The 26,614-nt window shown below is 43.7% G+C and overlaps 1 protein-coding gene across 2 annotated transcripts in view; it reads left to right on the top strand.

Moving 5' to 3' along the window:
* Positions 1 to 1,168: 1,168 nt before the first annotated feature.
* The window catches only part of LOC143777072 (tumor necrosis factor alpha-induced protein 2-like), a 41,260-nt gene continuing 15,814 nt past the window's right edge, over positions 1,169 to 26,614 (top strand). Inside the window, exons 1-13 of one of the 2 annotated variants that reach the window (XM_077267035.1) lie at positions 1,179 to 1,250; positions 1,401 to 1,452; positions 1,784 to 1,931; positions 2,004 to 2,096; positions 4,341 to 4,388; positions 5,307 to 5,643; positions 9,196 to 9,348; positions 12,115 to 12,214; positions 14,432 to 14,532; positions 15,084 to 15,182; positions 16,492 to 16,612; positions 23,399 to 23,521; positions 24,093 to 24,242. In XM_077267035.1, the coding sequence (XP_077123150.1) occupies positions 1,796 to 1,931; positions 2,004 to 2,096; positions 4,341 to 4,388; positions 5,307 to 5,643; positions 9,196 to 9,348; positions 12,115 to 12,214; positions 14,432 to 14,532; positions 15,084 to 15,182; positions 16,492 to 16,612; positions 23,399 to 23,521; positions 24,093 to 24,242 (1,461 nt within the window). In that variant the 5' untranslated portion in view covers positions 1,179 to 1,250; positions 1,401 to 1,452; positions 1,784 to 1,795. Of the gene's footprint in view, positions 1,251 to 1,400; positions 1,453 to 1,783; positions 1,932 to 2,003; positions 2,097 to 4,340; positions 4,389 to 5,306; positions 5,644 to 9,195; positions 9,349 to 12,114; positions 12,215 to 14,431; positions 14,533 to 15,083; positions 15,183 to 16,491; positions 16,613 to 23,398; positions 23,522 to 24,092; positions 24,243 to 26,614 lie in introns of both variants that reach the window. The other variant, XM_077267045.1, reaches the window with a different exon arrangement.

The following is a 26,614-nucleotide window of genomic DNA, read 5'->3' as shown; positions in this document are numbered from 1 at the left end:
GGTGGGTCCTTTCTTCTCTATGGACTGTGGGGGTGGATCCTTAGTTCTCGGCAGGATGTGGGGGCCAGTCCTTAGCTCTCAACAGGATGTGGGATCAGGTCCTTTGCTCCCTACGGGATGTGCGGGAGGGTCCTTTGCTCTCTGCGGTATGTGAGGGTGAGTCCTTAGCTTTCTGTAGAATGGGGAAGGGTCCTTAGCCATCTACAGGATGGAGCAGGTCCTTAGCCATCTACAGGATGGAGCGGGTCCTTAGCCATCTACAGGATGGGGCGAGTCCTTAGCTATCTACAGGGTGGGACGGGTCCTTAACCATCTACAGGATGGAGCAGGTCCTTAGCCATCTACAGGGTGGGGTGGGTCATTATCCATCTACAGGATGGGGCAGGTCCTTATCCATCTACAGGATGGGGCGGGTCCTTAGACATCTACAGGATGAGGCGGGTCCTTAGCCATCTACAGGATGAGGCGGGTCCTTAGCCATCTAAAGGATGGGATGGGTCCTTAGCCATCTACAGGATGGGGTGGGTCCTTAGCGATTTCCATGATGGGTGGGTCCTTAGCCATCTACAGGATGAGGGTGCGGGTCCTTAGCCATGTACAGGATGGGGGTGCGGGTCCTTAGCCATCTACAGGATGAGGGCGCGGGTCCTTAGCCATCTACAGGATGAGGGAGCGGGTCCCTTGTTTTCTACCAGATGAGATGGATGCCTAGGTTTCTACAGGATGGGAGCAGGTCTTTAGCTCTCTACTGGATGGGGGGGGGGGGACAAATCTTTAGGCTCTCCTCTATCACTCTACACACAGAAATAACAATAAACATTTGCATTGTGCTTGTCACATAATGGAAAATGCTATTGGACAACCGCAAAAGAAATGCACTCTGAGAAGTGAGGTAAAGAAAGCTCCAACATTTGTAATGCTGGCAGAATGCAGATGAACAAAAAAAGAGGGCAAGTTGTATAGTATGAGAATTGGGACAGTTACTGGACATATTAGACTCTAATGTGCTCCAAAATCAGTTTTAACTTACGAGGAAGCAGGAACATGATTTTTTTATACAGGTCTTGTTTGAAAGGACTTTCACTTTAAAATAATAGATAGATAAATGCATTTCCAGTAAATGGGTTGTCTGAGTAGTTTTCCACAACAAAATGTGGGACGGTGACTAGTGGGTGTAATGTCAGTGGGTGTAACCTCAGTGGGTTTATTTTGCACAGAGCTTCAGGTTCAATCCTAAGATTGCAGCTCTTGTAAGTACATCACCCTCTCCCTGTTATAATACAGTATATTTTATATAGATATTAGATTACAATGTATTAATGTTATACTAATCAATGTATCTCTCCACCTATCTGTGCATATTCTGTATATTAATTTCTTAATAAATGTATTATTTTTAGACCCATAGACACTCACCAATTCCAGGAGCGCAGAACTCTGTCCTGAACCCATGTAAGTACGATTTTAAAAACAAAAAAAAATAGCTTGAGCTCCTAGTTACAAATTTTCAATGCTGTATTACTCCAAAACTAAAAAAATTGCACCGCTCTGTGCTATCCAAAGCTGCAGGACAAGAGGAGAGAAAGAAAGTGACACGTTTCGGCTACAAACTGCCGTCTTAATCTTAAACTCAGAATGAAAAATGTAATTTTTTTTTTCATCTAGGAGCTGTAACGTCGCCTTTGTTTTTCATATTATATTTAGCCAATTCATCTTTTTGTTCCAAAGTTTTCCTGTTCTGATTTTTATTTTAATTATTTTTTTGTTTTTTTTGCCATAACAGGTGGTGAAAAAAATGCCGGAATATAACAAAGGATCAGGTGGCAAAAAAGATGTAAATGGGGAAAATGAAGAAACCAATCTAGCTAATAAAAAGGAAAAAGATGGCAAAGCAAATAAAAAAGAGAAAAATATATTTACCAGGTTTAAAGGTAAAGTAAAATGAGCAGAATTATTATATCCTTCTTCTTCTTATTATTATTATTATTTTCTATTTTTATCAGACTTTTTGAAAAAGAGAAAACCTAAAAAGAAGAAGTCAGAAAGTAATAAAACTCCACAATTGTCTCCTACTAAAGATGCATGGGACATTAAAGGTAAGTCCACCGATCAGTCGTCACTAAATATAATGCAAAATTCACCCTGAGGAAGTAAATAGAAAATGAAAAATAAATTATTGTTGTTAGTATTGTATCAAACTCGGTAAATACTGATCATATACCGCACAAGACCAGAAGCAGAACCACAAATACCCAATATAAAGTGTAAATGCAGGCATAGGCAATTTTCCTTTTTTTCCTCCCCTTCTTCCAAGAACAATAACTTTTTTTTTTTTTACCATCCGCATAGCCATACAAGGGCTTGTGTTTTTTTACGTAACTAGTGGAACTTTTGAATGATACCATTCAATTTATTATGTGATGCACTGGAACGCAGGAAAAAAATTCCTAGTGCCTTGAAATGGCAAAAAAGTGAATTTCAACAGTTGTTTTTGTATTAAAATGTTTTTGCTTTTGTCACCATTTTCTGAGACTTGTAACTTTTTCATTTTTCAGAATATGGGGCTGGGTGAGGGCTTATTTTTTTGTGCCCTGAGCTGATGTAGTATTGTCCTGATGAGGAAGTTTGAAACTTCGAAACGCGTTGACCAATAGACTGCATTAATTGATTCCTGCCTTTCCATCATCCTTCAACAGTTTGGGGTAGAAACAATGTTTTGATCGCCTCTTATTGCCTTTTATTGCAATGCTGCAGCAGGCAAAAAAAATGTAATTCTGGTGTTTTTATTTTTTTAAATTTTTTTAATATTGTCATAGATCAGACTTTTACAAACGGTGATAGCATATGTGTCTATTTTTAATTTTTTTATTGTTTTATTTTTAATAGGGCAAAAAGGGGGGTGATTTGAACTTGTGTTTTTTTTTCTTTCACATTTTTATAAACGTTTTCTTTCACTTTTTACTGTATTTAATAGTCCCCTTAGGGGACTTGAAGCAGCACTGCTATGTATAGAGAAAATCATGATCTCATATGAATGGCAACCATGGCCTGACTTTGCCAGGAGGATTGTAATGACAGGCACAGGGGTCATCAGCAAACCCCCACCTCCCATCCTTGCAGATTTGAACCTTAAAAAAACTTTTTTTTTTTCTTCATATGTGCAGCCTGTCAATTTTTTCAGCATATTCACCCATTAAAATTAATGTAAAAGAAAAACACAAGTAAAAATATTCTTATTATTTGTCATTATAGCGCATTTTGTTCCATGGCGCTTAATTACATGTGAGGAGGGGTATAGATAACCAAAAACAAGTACAGTAATCTTGAACTATACATGTGACCGACTGGTACAGGAGGAGAGAGGGCTCACAGTCTACAGGGGACGGGTAACGCCAATACAATAGGTTTATTTTATGCAGGGTTTTTCCTGCCATCAATCCAATATTTGCAGCAGGCAAATCTGAACATGGTCACATACCCTTAATGTAAGATAGATATGATATCCCTACAAAAATACTTCAAAATAATAAAATTAAATATCTTTATTGAATACTCTTTTTTAATAGAATTCAATAAAGATATTTAATTTTATTATTTTTTGTAGGAATATTATAATTTTTTTTTTGTACATACTCTGGAAAGCTTTCGTGAATAGTTTAGCTGCGACAGGAAGGAGAAAGAGAGATATTATAATTTTTTGCCACGACGGTAAAAAAAAATGCAGGGAACTAAAAAAATACATAGATTGGCAAACAAAGGATAAATTGAGGAAAAAACCAACCATTAATAAGTAATGGTTCCCCAATTGTATGTGTTAAAAAAAAGTTCCTGTGCTGAGATAATCTTATAAATGTGCGCCTGCTGTGTACTGTGTAATGGCTGTGTCTGACCGTGCAGAGCTGCTCCAGTTCATGGTGAACACGTATCACAGCTCCTGGGCAGGGGAGGAAGCAAAAGAGTATACGGAAAGGACAGCAGGGGATCACAGCTGATTTGTTTCTGTGAGATAAAACATTTGCTTGTTGATTTTAGACATGTTTTTCTTACAGAAAGTATCAGCTGCGATTCAGTCCTGTAATGTCTGTATACTCTCTTTTGCATCTTCCTCTGCCCAGGAGATGTGGTAGGATCAGACCATGTTCCTGTACAGTAAGACATGGCCATTACAAAGTACACAGCAGGGGCACATTTATTAGATTATCTCAGCACAGGAATATTTTATACAAACACATCCAACTGTGGAAATTATTACTATTCCAAGATCTATTGATTAAAATCAACTTTTGTTTGTGGGACAACCCCTTTAATTTTCTTCTATTTGCTTCTATTTTTATCATCAGAGATTGAAATGGAGTCAGTAGCTGCTATAGGCGCAACATACCATACTGGTAAGTCACTGGATGGATTTATGGATGGATACAGTGGATATCCAGACTCTCAAGGGGAGCAGGTGGGGAGACTTGTCACCTGTGCGACTTTGTCCCCACCAGCAGCATTTCATAGTCAAACACACATGGCTGAAATCATACTTATGGATCGTGAAGCATGTGTCCTCTGACAGGTTCACTTTAAAAGTAACATGACGCGTTTCATCCCCATGCTGGAGCCATTCATCAGGCTGTTTCTAGTTATATGGATTATCAATATCAGATTGGCGGGCATCCAACACCACCAGCTATCACCTTATAATCTCCGGAGGCGGAAAGATGAAAATGCATTGAGTGGAGCATAATTGTATTTCTGATCAACTGCTATTCAATATTTACACCTGCCCGCCGCTGGAGGTATTAATTACTGATCAGTGGGTGTGCCTGGTGATGGAACCCACTAAATGTAATGTTAATGACCTATCCTATGTCAGGACAACCCCACTAATCTGCAACAACCTACAAACATCTTCCGCATTGGGAGATGAGAGGCACTGATGCAGCAGTGTTGGCCTATGCCCGTGCAAATGCATGCACAGACCGCAGGTATTGTATTCATTAGAGTAGGACGGGTGCACGAATTCTGCTGTTCTTGCACACATCCCGGCAGGCATCCTGATGCTGAAGTGAGCAGTGCATGAAAACCTTTCAAATATTTCAATTTTGTCGCATTATATATCCTGACTCTGATCCTGAGTTATGGCTGGAGAATACTGGGAGAGACCTGACTTGTCTGATACAGTCCCCCGGTCGGCTTCTCCCTGCACCGCTCCCAATGATTGACAGGTCCTTCCGTATGTACATACATACAACAGTTTATTCTAAAAAGTTACCTGAAATGACAGGTATACTTCCCCAATCATGACTTTTTTTTTGCAGATTTTGAAGAACAGGATGAGCAAACAGAAGTACTAAAAAATCTTTTGGAGAGAACTAAAGAACCGAATATTCCAGATCAGCAGAGCGTGAAAGCTTGTGATACCTTTCCTGCTACAAAACAGATTAAGATCATGACAATATGTCCAAAAGATGCTCAAGACCCCGTTTTGGCCCAAACATTAGTGACTCTGGCAAATGCTATGCAAATGGATCCTAAGTCGTCCAAACAGTATCAACAGCAGTTGCAGTTTGTCATAAGGCTCGCTGCAAAAAGTGGTGTCCTCGAAATGAATAATATCCACTGTCTGCTGAGCTGGGCAAAAACAATATATCCCAAGTAAGTTCCTCATATTTATCACTATAGGCCAGAGAGAAAGAGGGAGACATCTCAGAGTGGGTCATATCATTGGCAATGTTGATGTGGGACTGGATCGATTGACTATCTGAGTGCTGGATGGGTCTACAGTGATAGTTTTGACCATTTATTACCCATCCAGTATGTAGTTGATAAATACTAGTTTAGCGGAAGTCCAGTTGCCAGAACTGGGGATCCCAGCCTTCCATTCCCCACATCAGCAATACCTTGACTAGAAGGAGTTTGCATGAAGCAGCACTGAGCATGCTTGGCCACCACTCTGCTCGCTCAGAATCCTAGCTATGGCCTAGCTGCAGGAGAAATCAAAATTGTCATGAATATGCCGCACTCTGCTGGGACCTGTGGTACATCTGAGATTAGAAGAATGCAGCGATTAGCTGAGCACAGATCCTCTTTATATCTACACGGCCATTCATGAATTAAAGGGAACCTATCACCCCGTTTTTTAAAGATTAGATAAAATTAGTGTGAAATAGGGGCAGAGCTGGGCTTTACATTAGTGCCTTTTTGGTGCCTTTATTCCCCCGTTAGGCTGCCGAAATACCTTTGTGAAGTGGCCGTTTTGTCCTGTCACTCAAGTTGGTCAGGTCAGATGGGCGTGGTTAAATAGCGGTTCCTCCCCCCCTGCTTCTCGGCGTGTCTTTCGTAAACGCGATCTGTGAATGGCACAGATCGCACTTTTTTTTAGCAGTTGCGCAGTGAATTTGCCTCCGGCGCCTGCGCATTATGTTTTGCCCAACTGTGGGCATAGCATATTTTATATCATTGCGCATGCGCGGGTCGTAACTTTAGCCTTGGTGCCCCGGAAGTGATCATATGGGCATAGTGTTTATCTGGATGCCGGTAAAATTTTCTCAGCCCGAACTGCGAGCGTAAGTTTGGTGCCAAACTTACGCTCGTAGTTCGGGCTTAGAAAATGTTACCGGCATCCAGATAAACACTATGCCCATATGATCACTTCCGGGGCACCAAGGCTAAAGTTACGACCCGCGCATGCACAGTGATGTAAATTATGCTATGCCCACAGTTGGGCAAAGCATAATACGCAGGCGCCAAATTAGACGTTACTACGCAGGCGCTAAACACAACGCCAACGGCGGGACTAAACTTCGCAGAGAAACGCAAGAGGTGGGGGAGGAACCGCTATTTAACCACGCCCATCCGACCTGACCAACTTGAGTGACAGGACAAAACGGCCACTTCACAAAGGTATTTCGGCAGCCTAACGGGGGAATAAAGGCACCAAAAAGGCACTAATGTAAAGCCCAGCTCTGCCCCTATTTCACACTATTTTTATCTAATCTTTAAAAAACAGGGTGATAGGTTCCCTTTAACAAGTTTCTTGTGGCATGGAAAGGGTTTATAGTTCTTGTTGTCTATTGGCTGTACAGCTTATTGGAACCACTCCCTTCCATTATATAAGCCTGTGCCTGGCTTCCCTCCATGTGAGCAATAGAATCTTCATTCCATTACTGGCAGCATTGGAGAAAGTGGTCTGGGGAGTCGCTCTTGTCATCTTGAGATTGTTGCATGCGGTTTGTGGTGAATACCTTTACTTTCCCCTTCTGTCTTTCTTTTGTGTTGCTTTTCTGCCTCTTTACTGTGTACCCATTTTCCCTTTGAATTTTATCCTGTGTGTCTGTCGTTTGATTGTGCCTTGGTTGCCCCCTGTGTGTCCAGCCAGTGTTACCCTTTTTCTCCTGCCTCTTTCCTCTCTGGGAGGAGGGTGAGAGCTGCGTAGGATCTCATAGGAACACAGAGAGGTACAAGAACCAGGCATCTCCACCTTCTCTGTAAATTAAGGGGCAATAGAGGGTCCCCCTTCACTGACTTTCTTACAGTCACAGCGTAACAGGAATCCAGGCTGTAGGACAAAAACTTATCTAGCACTTATTACCAAACCAGAGAAAAGAAGAATGTCACCATAAAACATTTATAGGGAATCTGTCACCACTCCTGCTACTCCAAGAGCAGAATGATGTTGGGGAAGAGACCCCAATTCCAGTGATGTGTTACTTACTGGGTTGCTTGTCGCAGTTGTGATGAGATCATGGCTTGATATGCTAGCGATCTAGCAGCTCTCTGAATGCTGAGCTCTGTATAACCCCCTTGTCACGATCCATTTTTAGATTTGTGGCAGCTCTGGTTCCACTCTGTTTTAAATGTAGCTTTTTTCCTTTCAGGACCAGCGGGGGGTTAATGTCCGTTTTTCCCTTGCTGGAAATATACTGCAGTTGCAGAGTTGCTGGGTCAGCTGATGTGGGTGGTGACCACTCCCACCATCCTTTAAATGGTCACCTGATGCATCAGCTGACTGTTGGTGATAGAGTTTCTCTATGGAGCCCAGCCTTGCAGTGGCAGATCTTTGTTGTCTGTTGTTTCTGGAGTTTGGAGTACAATTTCAGTGTCATCTGCGGACGAGGTTCCTGATGGTGGTGGGGGGAAGGACCCACTTAGGGCTTTAGGGGAGTGCAGGGACAGGCTTGGGTTTGAGCTCAGGTGGTGACTAGCCCCCATTTCCCTATCAGTAGGGCCTTCCTCTCCCCATTTCCATCCTGTTGTGTTGTGTGTTGCATCGCGACACCCATCCACACCACTGATTGGCAGCTTTCAGTGTACGCTGCGCATTGGCAGAAAGCTGCCAATCTGTATTAGAGGGCAGGGTTATACAGAGATCATAAATATGGAGGACTACATGGCAGCAGGATTACTAGTCCTCTAGTGATAATCTCTTGTTGATTAAAGAGATTTTATCCAAACTACAGAAAGTAGCCCGGTACGAGATACATCCCTGGAACTAGAATCTCCATCTCTACATTATGCTGCTTTCAAATTAAGTGGTCAAAAAATAAAGTTAGATTCCCTTTAAGTATATGGTCAACTATAGACCATTCATCAAATGACGAAGCCCAAGTCCTGGAGTGCAGTTATAAGAGGTACAGACGTAGCAGTCACATCAGGCCTTGGTGCTAGGAGAACATGTCCATTTCAGCAAATAATGGCATTTCCCATTAAATAATTTTGGCGCATATTTTCTTACAAGTTTGCATTGTACTGTTCCTCTTTTATTCATCCTGAAAATGAATTAATAAATTGACAACTGGGTTTAAACATCCCTCCATATTAAACGGTGTCAATATAGAGGGGGCACAATATGTCATTGTTCATAGTGCAAGACAGTGGGGGATCTCACCTTTTTGACAAAGGGAATGATAACACCCAGTTGTCTATTTAATCTACATTTCAAAGAGGAATAAAAGACAAAACACAAAGCAAAAGTTCTATGAAAAGATGTTCAGGAATTGATAGGAGGATGCAATATCAGGAGAACGGATAGGTGTTTATTGTGTGTTTTCATGAGTCTATATAAACACCCCCGATGCAATGCTTTGTATGGTCATTATTCAGCTATGGAAAGAAAAATCACTTATTGCAAAAAAACATAGAATATTCCTCTTCTCGTCTATGCCAAATTATTTTAACATCTGCATTGGTTTATCTTCTGTACAACAGTTTCATTAGAAAACACTTATATGAGGCCCAACTGGGAGAACTGCTGTCTACAGATGATATACGCCAACTTGTAAATGAGGCCCAACTGGGAGAACTGCTGTCTACAGATGAAATACGCCAACTTGAAGACCAATATACACAAAAACAAAAGGAAAGTTCATTTCATGTATATCATAAAAGAAATAATAATAGGGCTTCCCCATTAACATTTAATCCCATCTTCATTAGTGAATTCTAAATTAATAGAGGAGGTCCTCTGTATAGGATCCTCATCAGTTGGGCAGGGTGGAGATCTGCTCTAGTGGATCTGTCATGTCCTGCCGAACACAGACAGCCCATTTATTGGAATGGAAACAGTGTATGTAATACTTAATTTCTCCTGTGGTGGTGCTGCAGAGAAATTAAACACTTCCTGCTAAAACCACCAGTGATCAGCTGTGATTTGTGGGGAAACTTGGTACTAAGACACTTTTGTGATCATTATTGTCAAAGCAGCTACTAAGCAAGCAGGGATTGTCACAATGCAGAATTCCTTCAAAGGGAACCTATCACTGAGTTTTTTGCCACCTAATCTGAGAGCAGCATCTCAGAGACAGAGACCTGATTGCAGTAATGTGTCACTTACTGGGCTGCTTGCTGTAGTTTTGATAAAATTGCTGTTTCATAAGCAGGATATTATCACTAGAGTACTTGTAAACCTGCTGCCATGTAGTCCTCCATATTCATGATCTCTGTATAACCCCCACCCCCACCACTGATTGGCAGCTGCCTATAAGCAGCGTACACAAAAAGCTTCCAATCAGTGGTGTGGGCGGGGTTACAGAGGTCAGCATTCAGAGAACTGCTAGATCTGCAGCCAAAAATACAGTTTTTAATCATAACTGCAGCAAGCAGCCCATTAAGTGATATATTGCTGGAATCAGGGTCTCTGCCCCTACATCATGCTGCTCTCAGATGGTGTAGTAAAATGCTGATGACAGATTCTCTTTGAGAATATTGGTTGTTGTGTCTCCTTCATTATTTTTACAGGAGTATAGAGTATATTAAAAGGCAGACCCAACACAAGAAAAGATGATATTTTGGTCCAAATTATTCAAAATATACCAAACTTTATTTTATAAAAATTACAAACACAAGTGAAGGGGAATGAGACACAAAACCATAACCCCAAAGAAATGCTATATAAAAAGGAGGCTCGTCCCCCTGGGCATCTAGAAGGGAGCATATGTTGATAACTAGCCTCTCTAACATATAATCCCATAACATCAGAATACACAGAGACAGCCTATATGTAATTAAGTAAATAGCCCACTATCTACCATGATCACTTCTCGGAGTCTGTTTGAATAGATCCAAATACTCAGCCCCAACGCGCGTTTCGGAGAAGCACCTTCGTCAGGGGGAACCGAAACGCGCGTTGGGGGGGGGAGGTGCCCCCTCAGGACATCTGTATCACAGTTACTAGAAGGTGATTATGTTGAGTATTTGAATCTATTCAAACAGATCTCGGAATAGTAACAACTCCGAGAAGTGATCATGGTAGGTAGTGGGCTATTTACTTAATTACATATAGGCTGTCTCTGTGTATTCTGATGTTATGGGATTATATGTTAGAGAGGCTAGTTATCAACATATGCTCACTACTAGATGCCCAGGGGGACGAGCCTCCTTTTTGTATAGCATTTCTTTGGGGTTATGATTTGTGTCTCATTCCCCTTCACTTGTGTTTGTAATTTTTATAACATAAAGTTTGGTATATTTTGAATAATTTGGACCAAAATATCATCTTTTCTTGTATTGGGTTTGCAAACAATAGTGATGATAGGTCACACAGTCCTTTATATGTATAGGTATCTGTTGATAATATAATGAGATTGTGCAATATGCAGATATGCTTTATAAGCTGTTATTTTATATTAAAAGGCAGGCAGAGAATGAATTCCTAAAGACACTACTGGAGATAAGTGGGATGTGAATATTTTCACACTAGCAGCACTCTTGTACATGGGCTGTATGTATATGGGTTTGTATCTCAGTCTAATTAACTTAAAGAAGCACTCCCATAAAACATTTTTATCCTCTTGATATATTGCAGTCACCATATTATATAACCCTGTGTAATTATAATTGCTCATTTTGCCTTTCTACCCAGTTAACTCTTCCTGTTTCTTCACAGGGCAGAGAAAAGAGAAGACTAATTTGCATGCATGAGTCATTCCCCTCTTCAACTCCTGACTCAGCTGCCTCACCAATCCCCCCTGCCAGGGACTTTTGCAGTGACTTATGAGTCATGCAGGGAAAATCGACCTTCATGTTTTAATCACGTGATGTCATACACCTAATGGAATAAGAGAAGAATTAGCTGGGTAGAAAGGCAAAATGAGCAATTGGAAGTACATAGTGCTATATAATATGGTGACTGTAATATATTAGGATTAAAACTTTGATGGGAGGAGGAGTGCTTCTTTAAATAAGGCTGAACTGATAAACTTTTTTCTAATTGACATTCCTCTTATTTGGATAGTGTATAGTCAACTGTGCTGTTCTATTGAGTGGGACAGATAAACAGTTTAGAAAAGAGGTCCCATGTAGGACAGGTAAACACAGCTATGTGAGCAAAGAGAAATCCCATGGAGGACAGTTAAAAAAAGCCTGTAAAGCATGGTGGAGAAGTCCCATGTAAGGAAGGTTAAACAAGCCTGTGCAGGGCAGATAGAACTTACTGCAACTCCTCCTGAACATAATGCTATATGTTTTGAAGAGCGTGTAGTAAAACACAGAGTTACTAGAAAAAAAATTAAAAAACTATAGGCAGTTTTAGGTTTGATTTTAATTTCCTTTCTCCCATTGTTCTTTTTTTATTTTTTACTCTATTTGTAATTTGCAGAGAAATTATGTTAACATTACATTTACACAGGAGGATCTGAAGAAGTGGTGGAACAATGCATTAGAAGAAATGGAGAAAAGTTGGAAACAAACCCCATCTAGTCTTTATGAAATATCTCACATCATCCTAAAGGTATATTAAAAATAAATACTTTAATTTTTACAAGAGAGATTCTGATATTAAACATGGACCCAGTCATGCTATTGGCAGTGAAAAATGGGCACATACATAAACTTACAGGCATTTACACAGCAAAATACAGGAAAATTAAGGCCCATCTAATGTATCACCCCAAAATACCGACTTTTGGACATTGATTTTCCAAGCTTTGTGTTAGGCTCATCTGGTAAGGTGGATCCTCCAAGCCCAAGTTCCTGGTGGGCACACAGCCTGCAGGCATCAGTGCAGCAGCTGGGTGAGGCACGCAGGACACAGAGAGCAGAGCTACTGGAATCAGGAGACGTCCTGGAGACCACAGACAGGTTGCAGACGTCCTCTAGTCCGCAGACAGGTAGTGTTACTGGTAGCCCCAGACGAACCAAAGATGTCCTGGAGAGCACAGACAGATAGCAAGGTTACTGGAAGCTGCAGGCAGTCCGTAGACATCCTGGAGACTGTAGACAGGCAGCAGACATCCTGGAGTCCGCAGACAGGTAAAGTTACTGGAAGCCTCAGACAGACTGGAGACATCCTTGAGATCACAGATAGGTAGCAGGGTTACTGGAAACACCAAGCAGACGGGAGACATCATGGAAACCACAGACAGGTAGCAGGATTACTGGAAGCTGCAGGCAGACAGAAGACGTCCTGGACATCACAGACCAGTAGCAGAGTTACTGGAAGCCACAGGCAAACAGGATCATTGCACTAACAAACTGAAAGTCTTAGGAATACTGAAGTCTTAAAACCAAGACACCTGTGTGTGTTTTGGTAGGCGATATATAAGCCAGGACAGAATCACATGGGATCGTGCCAGGCTATCTACAAAGACCTGCATGGAGCTCAGAGTGTAAATGATCAGGGTGAGGGAAGCAAAGCACGGATCCAGGACAAGTGCATAACACCTCACCTATTTTCTATCCAGATTTGTAGCAGTGTAACGCCAAAACTTGGACTTTTGGCAAATTTTGCATATCATTGCAGTCTTCATAAGTAGGTAGAGAGGAAGCTGCTGCTACTGTCTCTTGACTTTTGAATCTTAAGGGCACCCAAAAGAATGGATATAGCTGGGATTGCTGAGGATCTATACTTAGGCCATGGTGCCTCAGAGAGCCCAAAATAAGTGATATAGATATAGGGAGAGAATATACACCTTGGCCCTAGAGGTGGAGGGAACCAAAAAGGTAGGGATGTAGCTGTAGAAAGTACTGAGAATACAGCCACATTTGGGCCCTGGTGCCTAATTGAGCCCCAAACTAGCGATGTTGGCCATCAGGGGTGCAGAAGTTATAGTTCCATCTGGGCCAGAGGGAGTCCAAAACTAGAATTGCAGGGTATGCGGAGGTTAGAGTCATACCTTGGCCCCAGCGCTTAGAGGAGCGGAAAAGTAGGGTTGATGCTATAGGGTTGCAGACGGTACAGCCACCCAGGAGACTGAGAGTACCAAATGTAGGGATGTTGCTATAGGAATTTCAGAAGTTACAGCTGCCCCTGGTCTTAAATCCTTAGGGGAATCAAATGTAGGAATACTGTTGTAAGGCCATGTTCACACGTTGCGTTTTTTTCCACAGGCAAAACCTGCTCTCTTAGCAGTAATAAGCTTGCCTCAAAAAAGCAGGTTTTGCTTAGTTTTTGTTGCGTTTCTTGCTGCGTTTTTGGTGCATTTTTTCATGCTTTTTTGTCAGGATACATTTGTCTCTTGTGCATGTTGTCAAAGTTTAGTTCGTAAAAAAAATCTGATTCTACTTCATCAGGTTTTGGCACAAAAAAACGCAGCAAAACCTGATGCCTGCATTTTTGCAGCGTTTTTTGCACCACCCATTGCTTTGAATGGGTGAAAAACACTGAAATAAGTGACATGCTGCATTTTGCAAAAACTAAGGTATTGCACAAAATACTGAAGACAAAAAAAAAACAAGCTGTGTGCATGACATTTCTGAAATCTCTTAGACTTTGCCAGTACTGTAAAACGTAGCTGAAAATTTGCATGAAAAAACGCATACAAAAACGTAACGTGTGAACATAGCCTACAAGTGCAGGGGTTGTCAATAAACCTGGGTCCCCAAGCCTGCCATTTATGAAGAGACCAGCATGATGAATGATGTGTGATTGTTGGAGATCAGTAGTAGATACTCATTCCCAAGTATAGTACACAATGTATTTTGCTGATTAATTAGCATTTTTTAACAGATGTTTATGGGAGTTATCAACTCAGCTAAGGAAATACCAGATGATTTTGTAAGCAGAGTGATGCCGATGGTGGAAAGTGAATTTCTGCAATTCCTAAATAGGTACAGTAAGAATTCTACAATAAGTTCCTTTCTATGAAGTTCTTTCCGCAATTACATAGACGATTGAGACAGATTGTGGGGGGATGAGTCTTTTTTTACAATTTCACTTTACACTTTTGAAATGTCAGTGGGAATTCAGCTACATAAGTCTATGCTTGATTTATATATATGAAGAAAAAAAATTTTGCAAAAAAAAGTTGCAATTTTCAATCTAGTAGGGGACAGAGTAAAGTGTGGGAACACAGTTCTGGACAGAATTGGTATGTGTTACTGTATATCTAAAGATGCAACTAGTTTAATTACATATCAATTGACAAGTTCATACATTTTGAGGAAATGACAGCATCGCAACCACAAGGAAAACAGACTTCACGATAATTTAGCCAACCCTCCATTATATATGAAACTGCCATTACATTTGTATAAAGTCGCCTTTGTTTTCCGTGAAGGACTATAAATATTTATCTTTTGGTAATTCTAAGATGAGGAAGTATAAGGCACCTAGCATTTATTGTTGTCATCCAGTGATACATTGTAATGTTTTGTTTTAGATACAAATCATCATTTAATAATTATCAGAAAAAGAACCGGACAAAGTCTAATTTCACAGAAATAATCATGACCAACATTGACTACTGCAGCCATTTCAGGTAAGGATCTTGACAGAACACATTTTCGCTATGACAATAGGTATTGTGTGATTGTAAGATTGTGGGTCGTCCATGGGCATATTGCATTAGGGGATATGAGGCTGTTGCTGAGTACACAAGGTACTCTGTTGTAGCTGCAGTCCGAGGTTGACGTTCTACCATACAGGTTCAAAGACTCCGGGCATTACAATGCTGCCAGGCCGCCTTATGGCAAGTGCAGCTACAGGGAGAATATTATCATTCTTCTTCCCAGGAGCCGCCGACTTTCAAGGGAGTCGGTTTGAACAGTCGTTCGAAAGCACATCACTTGGTTCACCTTGCCGTGGCAAAACAGTTCAGTGCACCTTTCCACCTACTTGTTTTCTACAGCCTTCTGTGGCATCATGAAGCATAAGCTGTCAATCGAGGTGGTGGGTGGAAATAGAGAGAAAATAAGTAGGTGGGAAGGTATGGCCCCAACAAGGTGTGCTGAGCACCAGTACTTGGTTTGGGCAATAATTCTGCTCTAACAGACTCCCTTTAAATCGTAGAGGCATGTGCAGAGTGGCTACAGTCATTGCACAGTACATAAGCGGTGGCTGTAAGCACGCCTCAGCACTTTGATAGTTCACGGTTTAGTGCATCTGTGCAGAGCCGGCTGTCAAAGTGCTGGGGCATGTTAACAACTGCAACTCTCAAAGCTGTGAACGATTACTATATAATTGAAAAAAAAAAAACATTTAAAGCGAATCTGTCAGTAGGTTTTTGCTAAATAATCTGAAGACAGCATGAGGAAGGGGTAAAAACACTGAATTCAACAATGTGTCACATGTCCGGCTGTGTGCTGTTGTTTATTTACACTGAAGGTTTTATCACCTGGTGATTATGTTTGCTGTGACCAGCTGGCCTGCACTTCAGTGTCCAACTCCGTCCCTTCTGTGAAAAGCAGCTCACTGTCTATAGACTATGTACATACAGAGCCTGATGTGGGCAGGATTAGCTCTCTCAGCTCTGCTGCCTTGCTAAATCTAAAAACTCTTATTGTGTCAGAACTGCTGCACCCAGTAAACTAAGTGATACATCATTAGATTTAGGGTCTCTGCTGACATCATGCTGATCCCAGATGAGAAAGCAAAGACCTAGTGACAGATTCCCTTAAAGAAAATAAGCACCCCACAGGTATGAACAGACTCTAGACCTGCCAAAAATCTCTTCTATAAAGAGGTTATCTGCTTCTGAAGGAAACCTAGGTTGGTCAGGTTTGACCAGTATGGGGGATGTCCCTATACAGAGGTCAGTTCATATGTTCTATTGTCCCTTTTCATCTTAGAGACTTTGTTAAACGTATCGGAGCCAATGAAGAAGAAAAGCAGAAAATGAATTTAATCCTTCAAGAGATTGAAAAAAAGAGAGACAATATCCTCCTCCAGAACTTGTTTAAAGATGAAGAAGTAAGTATCTGAAAGTGCAACTTAACGGTCATGCTGGTGGTGTGGACTCACTGCGCCACAGGCCAGGACTACCCTGGAGGGGCATAAATAAGCAGCTACCTGGTATTCACTAGAGCCTCTGATGGTGTGGTGTGGTTATGCTTGAGCTGCAGGTAGCAGGTTTAGCAGATTCAGGTACAGGCACAGACTGGACAAAACAAGGGCTTAACAACTAAGTAGCAAGGCCGACTAGACACTAAAGTTGCTCAGGCACCTCCCTACAGGGGAGGGTACCTTAAATACATGATGCCTCTTAGCTATAGGCTAGGGAAACACAGAGTGAATGTGCTGCCCCTTTAAGAAGCAGGGAGTGCATGAACGCCTTAAGAGCGTTGCCGAGAGATCTCCATGGCGTGTGCAGGCTCAGAGACCTTGGCGTAGCAGCAGGAGCCAGATGAGGGGAAACAGCCACGCGGTTGTGGCAGTGAACATGTAGCCCCCCTCTTCAAGCCCACAAGATATCTGCAGAAGAAGTAAGGCATGAACATTCTCCTTGGGCTCCCACAACTTTCTTTGGGACCAAAACCTTTCCAATCCACTAGGCCAGGAAAATTTCTTACTTCTCACTCTCTTCATGGCCAGGATGCTCTCCACCTCACAGAAATCCTCAGAGCAGATTGCACATTTGTGGAACCAGGATTTTTGAAGAAGTGGCTCAAAACAACTGGCTTAAGGAGAGATACGTGGAAGGAGTTAGCTGCAACTTGGACAGGTGCTGGTGAAGCAGCCAGAGTCAGAACATTTAAACGGGCATTCACTGACCACAAGTAGGTCAGGATTTGATACTGCTTGTCTCGTTGGAGGGTCATTTTCTGGAACAACTCCTAGAGTGGAGGGGTATTGGGTTCCGCGGGGTCCATGGCCTCAGTACACGGTCACACTGGTAGTGTGGAGTCACTGCGCCAAGGCCAGGCCTACCCTGGAGGGGTATAATTAATGGCTACCTGGTATTCACTACAGACTCTGGTGAGGTTAGGCTTGAGCTGCAGATAGCTGTCAGGTACCACTCCAGGGCGGTCTCCAGTGCTGCAGCAGCTGACCCCAAGTGTCACGGACGGATGTACAGACTCGGAGTCCCAGGCAGTATGGAATCAGAGTCCCAGGAAAGACTCTTGGTACAGGGACGTAGGTATGGACTCTAAGTCCAAGGCAGGACCAGAACAAGATAATTGACAGTATGGACACTGGTGCTGGTTCAAACAGTGCGGATACAGCTTTAGGCGGGTCTAGGTACTGGTACAGACAGGACAATTAAGTAGCAAGTGCAAGACTGACTAGACACTAAAGTTGATCAAGCACCTTCCTACAGGGAAGGGTACCTTAAATACATGATGCCTCACAGCTATAGGCTAGGGATCCATTATGAAGTGAGCACGCTGCCCCTTTAAGGGAGCCCAGCCATGTGCTAAGCATGTTGTCAGGAGACCTTTGTAGGCTCAGAGACCTGGGATCTGCTGCGGGAGCCAGAGCAGGGGAACAGCAGACCGGTCATGGAGATAACCATGTCAGTGTCTCTGCCGGGGGGAGGGGGAACAATCATGCAGGGATGCCGGCATTACATAAACATGTAATTGTGTATATGCTGTAACCCCTTAAACTTCCTGTAGATCCGTTGGGATCTGAGTCCTAAGACCCTCATGATCACTTAAAACACAGTGCCAAAGCTCCAAAACGGAAACTGCTTTCTTCAGCACACAGAAATAACAAAACCAGTTCTTTCTTCGGCATATGGATTATAAATGAAAACAAAAACAGTCCTTTTAATCAAAAGTTTCTCACCAACTTGGTGTCACTGGAACTTTTCAGACTACTGTATAACACACACACAGTATTCACCAGCTCTGTGTTTCACCAGCCCCTGCACACTACTACCTCCTGAGCTACACTACATGCATTTTGTTAGGCCAGTAAGACCCGGACTGGAGTATGGGAGCGACCTTTCCCACCCAGGCTCTTTTGGTGGCTCCTAAATCCCGGAACCAGAATTCAGTCAGTCAGTTAAAAACCATATAAGTAACCTATTATTACTGGTGAAATTTCTTCCAGGACTTACATCACTGAGGCCAGCCACCTCACTGACATATATCAGCCATCAGGACCTTACCTCCTGCTTTCTTACAATACACACACATATATTAAAGGGGTTATCCAGTCAAAAATGAAAGTCTGCAGGACTATAGTGTGATTTCAGAATTATGAATCCTCAAATTGCATACATCCCGATGGGTTGTCCAGTCATTTTAGACCGGACATCCTCTTTAAGCACATAAAGGTTTAGTTACAGTTTAACCCCTTCATAACATCTGAGTTGCCCACCAGGGCCGTGGGGTACTCGGTACCGGGTCCGGTACTTAAGGGGACGTGTCATGACGGTAACACGGTCCGTGGCCCTGGGCGCCCAAGTAAAATGGATATTGATTAAAGTTCGTGTTTGTGACGCCACCTGTTGTATTCGGTCAGTGGGGACTGACGCAGCTTAGAGGGGTCCTCTGGGGTGGTGTTGTGGCAGCTAGATGGTATAACTTCCCACAGGTGAAGTAGGTCCCCAGGGCTCTCGATGCGTAGGTGAAGATGGTGAGTGGTGCAGTAAAGAATGGAGGACACAGGTTTGCAGTCTTTTACCTGGTTTACTGAAGCTTCAGGCAACCGCAGTCCAGGGCACCAGACAACAGGTACAGGCAGGGTCCGGCCGGTTGGGAAATGAATCCAAAGTCCTCTGACCAGGTGGAGCTAAAAGCCTTCCCCAAAGCGTGGTGGTGTTGTAGTCCCTTACTGCCAGGGTCGGACTGGCCCACCGGAGTCCCGGCTGGTTGTATGGGGGGCGTGAGCTGTATGATGCCCTATGGGGCAAGGAGGGGGTGTGAGCTGCATGATGCCCTATGGGGCAAGGGGGGTGAGCTGCATTATGCCCTATGGGGCAAGGAGGGGGTGTGAGCTGCATGATGCCCCATGGGGCAAGGGGGGGTGAGCTGCATGATGCCCTATGGGGCAAGGGGGGGTGAGCTGCATGATGCCCTATGGGGCAAGGGGGAGCTGAGGTGCATGATGCCCTATGGGGCAAGAGGGGGTGAGCTGCATTATGCCCAATGGGGCAAGGGGGGTGAGCTGCACGATGCCCTATGGGGCAAGGGGGGTGAGATGCATGATGCCCTATGGGGCAAGGGGGGGTGAGCTGCATGATGCCCTATGGGGCAAGGAGGGGGTGTGAGCTGCATGATGCCCCATGGAGCAAGGAGGGGGTGTGAGCTGCATGATGCCCCATGGAGCAAGGGGGGGTGAGCTGCTTGATGCCCTATGGGGCAAGGGGGGGTGAGCTGCATGATGCCCTATGGGGCAAGGAGGGGGTGTGAGCTGCATGATGCCCTATGGGGCAAGACTGGGTGAGCTGCATGATGCCCTATGGGGCAGGGGGTGAGCTGCATGATGCCCTATGGGGCAAGGGGGGTGAGATGCATGATGCCCTATGGGGAGGGTGAGCTGCCTGATACCCCATGGGGGGAATGAGTTGCATGATGCCCTATGGGGGGAGTGAGCTGCATGATGCCCTATGGGGGGAGTTAGCTGCATGATGCCCTATGGGAGGAGCTGTATGATGCCCTATGAGGGTGAGCTGCGTGATACCCTATGAGATGGGGCAGTGTGATACCCTATGAGGGGGCTACATTATATTCCATGAAGGGGCTGCATTATACCTTATGAGGGGGGTTGCACTATACTCTAAGGGGGCTACATTATACCCTATGGGGGCTGCATTATACTCTGAGGCTGGTTGCATTATATTCTATGGGGGGGCTACATTATATTCTATAGGGGGCTGCATTATATTCTGTGAGGGGGATACATTGTACTCTATAAGGGGGCTACTTTATTTTCTTTGAGGGGGCTACCCCAACCCCTGCTACATAATTAAGATGTGTACTACCTTACATTATACCCCGATATTAGCGTGTTTTACCGCACAATTGGTGGTCTTGTATTTATTTCTATGTAGCTACATAGTGGGCCCCAAGAATTATTTTCTCTGGTGGGCCCAAGGTGCTCCAGTCCGACACTGCTTACTGCCTAAGGCTTCTAATAAGGTCCCCCGAGTTCCTCTCTGTCCCCCATATAGGTTAGGACACAAACCCATATGACAGGTGAACTGGGCCTTTTTACAGGGTCTCTATCATGACCCGGGCCCTATAGTTATCACTGTGTCTGTGATTTATAATCCAGCTGTCCTGCCAGTTTCAGCCATGCCACTTTAGAGTTCAGCACGGCCACAGTCTTCCGGCTACCAGAATCTGCACTAGCCAGGGAGGTAGCCACTTCACAGCTCTGCTCCACTGGTGTTATTCTCCTGTGCTTTCTTTCTACTGCACTCGTTCTACAAGTTGTTCTTTCCTTCTGTTCTCTTCCTCCAGGAGCTGTAGTACCTCGGACTACACGGCTCCTTCAGACCTTCCGACACTATATGTCTGTCTGCTCTCTTCTCTGTCTGTTCCAGACTGCTCACTGACTTCCCCTCCAGCCAGAATATAAGGAAGTTCCCCTTAATCCGGGTTCAGAGCTCCCCCTTCTGGCCTGGAGTATGAACATGTTGTATGTAAGTGATTACCTGGTGAAAGTTAGGCTGGGTTCACATTACGTTATAGGCATCCGTTAGACGGACTACATTACACCGTGGCATAACGCAGTGTAACCTAGTCCATTAACTCCACCATTAAGTCATATGTTGGACGCATCGCTAGCGCACGCCCACAATGGGCGTGCGCTAGCAATGTGCCGTCATTGAGTGACGGACCCTGGGACGCGGGCTGCAGCGTTTCCGGGTCCGTCACTGCTAGCGCAGATAGAGCATCTGCTAGCTTTATCTGTGCTAGCGCGATGACATATGGACACTTGCGTTAACAGCAGCCCATTAACGCACGTGTTGAACGGGCTGCTGTTAACGCAAAGTGAACCTGGCCTTATCCTTCATCACTTCCAAGCGTGACATCACTCTCCCCAAGGGGAAAGCAATGCCACTGTGATGACCAGGACCCTGGGGCGTTACACATCCGCCACATATGTACAGTGCTTGCCAGAAGCAGGTGTATGAAGCGAGCTCATGCAGCGAGCCCGCCCAATATCAGGCAGGTGATGGCGTTGTATTACAGCCAGGACCTGATATTAATAATCGTGGGTGGCGAGGTGCTCTGCCCATGATTGTAAACTCGTTAAATGCTGTTGTCAATCTCTGACAGCAGTATTTAACACACGCTGACGTGCGCGAGTCATTAACTCTGCCCATCCACGCGTCCGTGACGTGATTGCGGGTCATGTGGGACCCCCATGCCTGTCATTACAGTGCTCCTTTGAAACCGTGACTGTGGCCAGGCTTCAAAGGAGACCATGATTTCTGCTATATGCATCTTGATGTCTCCTAAAGGGGGCTAACAACAACAGCAAAACATAAAAACAGGGTTTTAAAAAATATGAAAAAAGTTCAAAACACACCCCTTTCGCTCCATTGAAAATAAAGATATTACAGAAATAAAAAAATATACATATGGGGTATCGCCGCGTTCAGAAATGTCTGCTCTATCAAAAGATAAAAACAATTACCCCGATTGGTAAATATAAATATATAAAAAATTAAAGAACCCCAAAATTACGCTTTTTTGGTCGCCGCAATTCCACAAAAAATGCTGTAACAAGCGATCAAAAAGTCACATTTATCCCAGATAGTACAAATAAAAACATTGTTTCGCCCCACAAAAAATAAGCCATCACGCAGCTCCATCGGCTGACAAATAAAAAGGTTATGGGTCTTGGTAAATGGCGACACAACCAACATATTTTTTTGCAAACTTAAAGTAACTGGACATATTTGGTATCGCCATAATCGTATTGATGAGGAGAATCATACTGCATGGTCATTATTACCACAAAACACTATGTTGTAAAATGAATGGTGTCATTCAAAAGTACAACTCATCCCGCAAAAAAAACCCCTCATATGTCTATGTGGACAGAAATAAAAGAGTTATGACTCTGGGAAGAAGGGGAGGAAAAAACGGAAGCTCAAAACACAGAAAGCTCTTGGCTCTAGCATGGTATTTTCCTTATTGGCAATAACATTATGAATAGAGATTTGGAAATCGATTAGCAGGACCCTGGTGCAGAGGATACATCAGTAGTCCATGGCTGCTGGACAGGAACCCTGCAAACAACCTCCTACCTGCAAGAATTCCCTGCGCCTCTTCCAATATGTAGGCCTGACTGGTTGCCATCATTGCAGTGTGACACACAAATAACATCGCACTGGACCTTCTACCTAGAAAAGTTATCAGGGGTTTAGACAGGAAAAAGAAGATTTGCAGGGCTCCCGTCCGTCAGCAGTGAACAACTGCTCATGGGAAGACACATTTTTTGTTATATTTCTGGTGGTTTAGGAGAGTCTATTCTTATACATGTCCGTAGCAGCCCATTGCATAATCCGACGTGCCCATCATCCACCATTCACCTATCATCCACCATGGATTTTCACCGCCGTTGCGCTGGTCTTTGCTGACAGGCTGCAGTGGGCATGTCTTGCCTACAGCGCTTATGACCGCTGCAGCTGGTTAGGTCTACATTAACATGATAGCTGAGCCCCCACCATAAAATGTATACCTGGACAGCCCCCTTTAATGTGTTCCCGTTGTCGGCCTGTCAATACATGGACACTATAATATACCACTTGGAACACTTTAATACTACTTTAAGCAAACTTTTTTTATCCAGTGTAATCTCAGAAGGCTGAGCAAGACAAAAGGACTGAACAGTCTGGAAATCATGCGGAAAATCATTTCTAAAGCCAAAGACCGTCTGTCCTCTCTATCTACATTGTCTGACGAATGTCGCCAGGTGAGATATTGAATGTTATAATTGACAATAGAGTGCACTTACTGTGCACAACCACTTAGTTTCTGCCTAGCCTAGGCATCCCTCATTGTAAGACTTGAGAACTTTGTATAACTGGAGAAAATATTAATGCAGTCTTTATGAGACTCCTTTTTTTTTTATAAAGTTCCAAATTTCTCTGCATAGACAAAGAGATACATGATAAAATTCTAGCCACCACTAGAGGGAGCCTAGGAGCCTTCTGTATACCTTGTGGTGAAACAGTATGCAGTGAGCTCCCTCTAGTGGTGGCTGCAGGCAGCCAGAATTGTATTATTTAAAGGCAATCAGTCATTCATAACTATTTAGATTTACTCTTGTTCAGTTTTACTAGCATAAAGAAATTAAAGTTATAAAACACGAGTGTTGGTCACCTCACCATTAGCAAGCTTACTCAGCCTTGCTAATCATAGCTTGTGCAGACTTTACAATCTAAGCATTACTTCAATTGCCAACTATAAGAGCTTCTAGATAACTACTGAGTCAGTAGTGGAACATATCTGATGAGACAGATCTAAATGTATTTTCTCTATAGGTTGTGGCTGCTAAAATCCATATGCACCTAGTGACCAAATATCTAACAGAAATAAAGGAAATAAGGAATTGCGATATAGATGAGCAGAAGTCACTGGCCACCCAAATGCGTGAGACGGAAAAGCTCCTGAGGCAGTTCAGTATTGACCATGTAAGTACAGGCAGGGGCTGTAGTAATGAATAACTGTGGGGGAAGACTATGTGCATCTGCTCCAACTCTCCCAACCTCTGCATACACATGCACACTCAGGATAAAGGAGTATGCTCCAGGAAAGGCCGTACTGGGCCCCTGGCCCTCAAGGGAGGCCAGCATGACAGGGTCACGGGGAATGGCAGAGCCTCAGGGTAGGCAAGGGCAAGTCGGGGTTAAATAGTTTCTTTGGACTGTGTATTTTTGAATTGGACACAGGGGGGCGGGGTTTGGATGAGGCAGGGAGGAGCAAGCAGGGGGAGCTTTCTGAGGGGGTGATCTGGAGAAAAAACTGCCAATTTCACCTCAGCAACTGCCACGATCACCTACTGGTCCGGCGGTTGCTGAAATCCCCACCCTCCCTCCCTTCTCTTTTTCGATTTTGTTTAATCGCGTTTATTTTTAAGGTTATGTTTTTGTTTAACCCCTTCGTGCCATGCGCCGTACTAGTACGGCGCTGCCGGCACTGCATTAGTGCCAGCTGCAGTACTAGTACGGCGCCCCGATCACCGCGGTCTCACGCTGAGCGCCGCGGTGATCGGGTGCGGGTGTCAGCTGTATATGACAGCTGACACCCCGCAGCAATGCCCACGATCGGCGCTGTCGCCGATCGCGGGCATTTAACCCCTCTGATGCCGCTGTCAATAGTGACAGCGGCATAGAGGGGGATCGCGCAGGGACGGGGGCTCCCTGCGCTCTCCCACCGGAGCAGCGCGATGAGATCGCGCTGCTCCGGTGACCTGGAAGGAGTCCCTGGATCCAAGATGGCCGTGGGACTCCTTCCGGGTCATGAGATGACCCTGCTTGCCGGCGTCTGCTGAGAATTCCTCATAGCAGGCGCCGGCAAGCCTCTACAATGTGCCTGTCACATCGGTGATCTGACAGAGTGCTGTGCACAATGTCAGATCACCGATCTGTGATGTCCCCCCCTGGGACAAAGTAAAAAAGTAAAAAAAAAAGTTTTCCACATGTGTAAAAAAAAAAAAAAAAAAAATTCCTAAATAAAGAAAAAAATATATATATATTCCCATAAATACATTTCTTTATCTAAATAAAAAAAAAACCACACAATAAAAGTACACATATTTAGTATCGCCGCGTCCGTAACGACCCCACCTATAAAACTATATCACTAGTTAACCCCTTCAGTGAACACCGTAAAAAAAAAAAAAAAAAAACGAGGCAAAAAACAACGCTTTATTCTCATACCGCCAAACAAAAAGTGGAATAACACGCGATCAAAAAGACGGATATAAATAACCATGGTACCGCTGAAAACGTCATCTTGTCCCGCAAAAAAAAAGCCGCCATACAGCATCATCAGCATAAAAATAAAAAAGTTATAGCTCTCAGAATAAAGCGATGCAAAAACAATTATTTTTTTATATAAAATAGTTTTTATTGTGTAAAAGCGCCAAAACATAAAAAAATTACATAAATGAGGTATCGCTGTAATCGTACTGACCTGAAGAATAAAACTGCTTTATCCTTTTTACCAAACGCGGAACGGTATAAACGCCCCCCCTAAAAGAATTTCAGGAATTGCTGGTTTTTGTTCATTCCGCCTCCCAAAAATCGGAATAAAAAGCGATCAAAAAATGTCATGTACCCGAAAATGGTACCAGTAAAAACGTAAACTCGTCCCGCAAAAAACAAGATCTCACATGACTCTGTGGACCAAAATATGGAAAAATTATAGCTCTCAAAATGTGGTGATGCAAAAACTATTTTTTGCAATAAAAAGCGTCTTTTAGTGTGTGATGGCTGCCAACCATAAAAATCCGCCCAAAAAACGCTATAAAAGTAAATCAAATCCCCCTTCATCACCCCCTTAGTTAGGGAAAAATAATAAAATTTTAAAAAATATATTTATTTCCATTTTCCCATTAGGCTACTTTCACACTAGCGTCGGTACGGGGCCGTCGCGCTGCGTCGGCCCGACGTACTGACGCATACTGTGCAAGCGCCGCACAACGGGGGCAGCGGATGCTGTTTTTCCACGCATCCGCTGCCCCATTGTGAGGTGCGGGGAGGTGGGGGCGGAGTTCCAGCCGCGCATGCGCGGTCGGAAATGGTGGACCGTCGGCACAAAAAAAGTTACATGTAACGTTTTTTGCTGCCGGCGGTCCGCCACAACACGACGCAACCGTCACACGACGCTTGCGACGTGTGTCAATACGTCGCTAATGTTAGTCTATGGGGAAAAAACGCATCCTGCAGATGACTTTGCAGGATGCGTTTTTTTGCCAAAACGACGCATTGCGACGTATGCAAAAAAACGCTAGTGTGAAAGTAGCGCTAGGGTTAGGACTAGGGTTAGGGTTGGGGTTAGG

This window comes from Ranitomeya variabilis, chromosome 1, assembly GCF_051348905.1.
Source record: "Ranitomeya variabilis isolate aRanVar5 chromosome 1, aRanVar5.hap1, whole genome shotgun sequence".
In the NCBI taxonomy this organism is placed as follows: domain Eukaryota; kingdom Metazoa; phylum Chordata; class Amphibia; order Anura; family Dendrobatidae; genus Ranitomeya; species Ranitomeya variabilis.
This window is presented reverse-complemented; position numbering and strand designations above follow the sequence as displayed.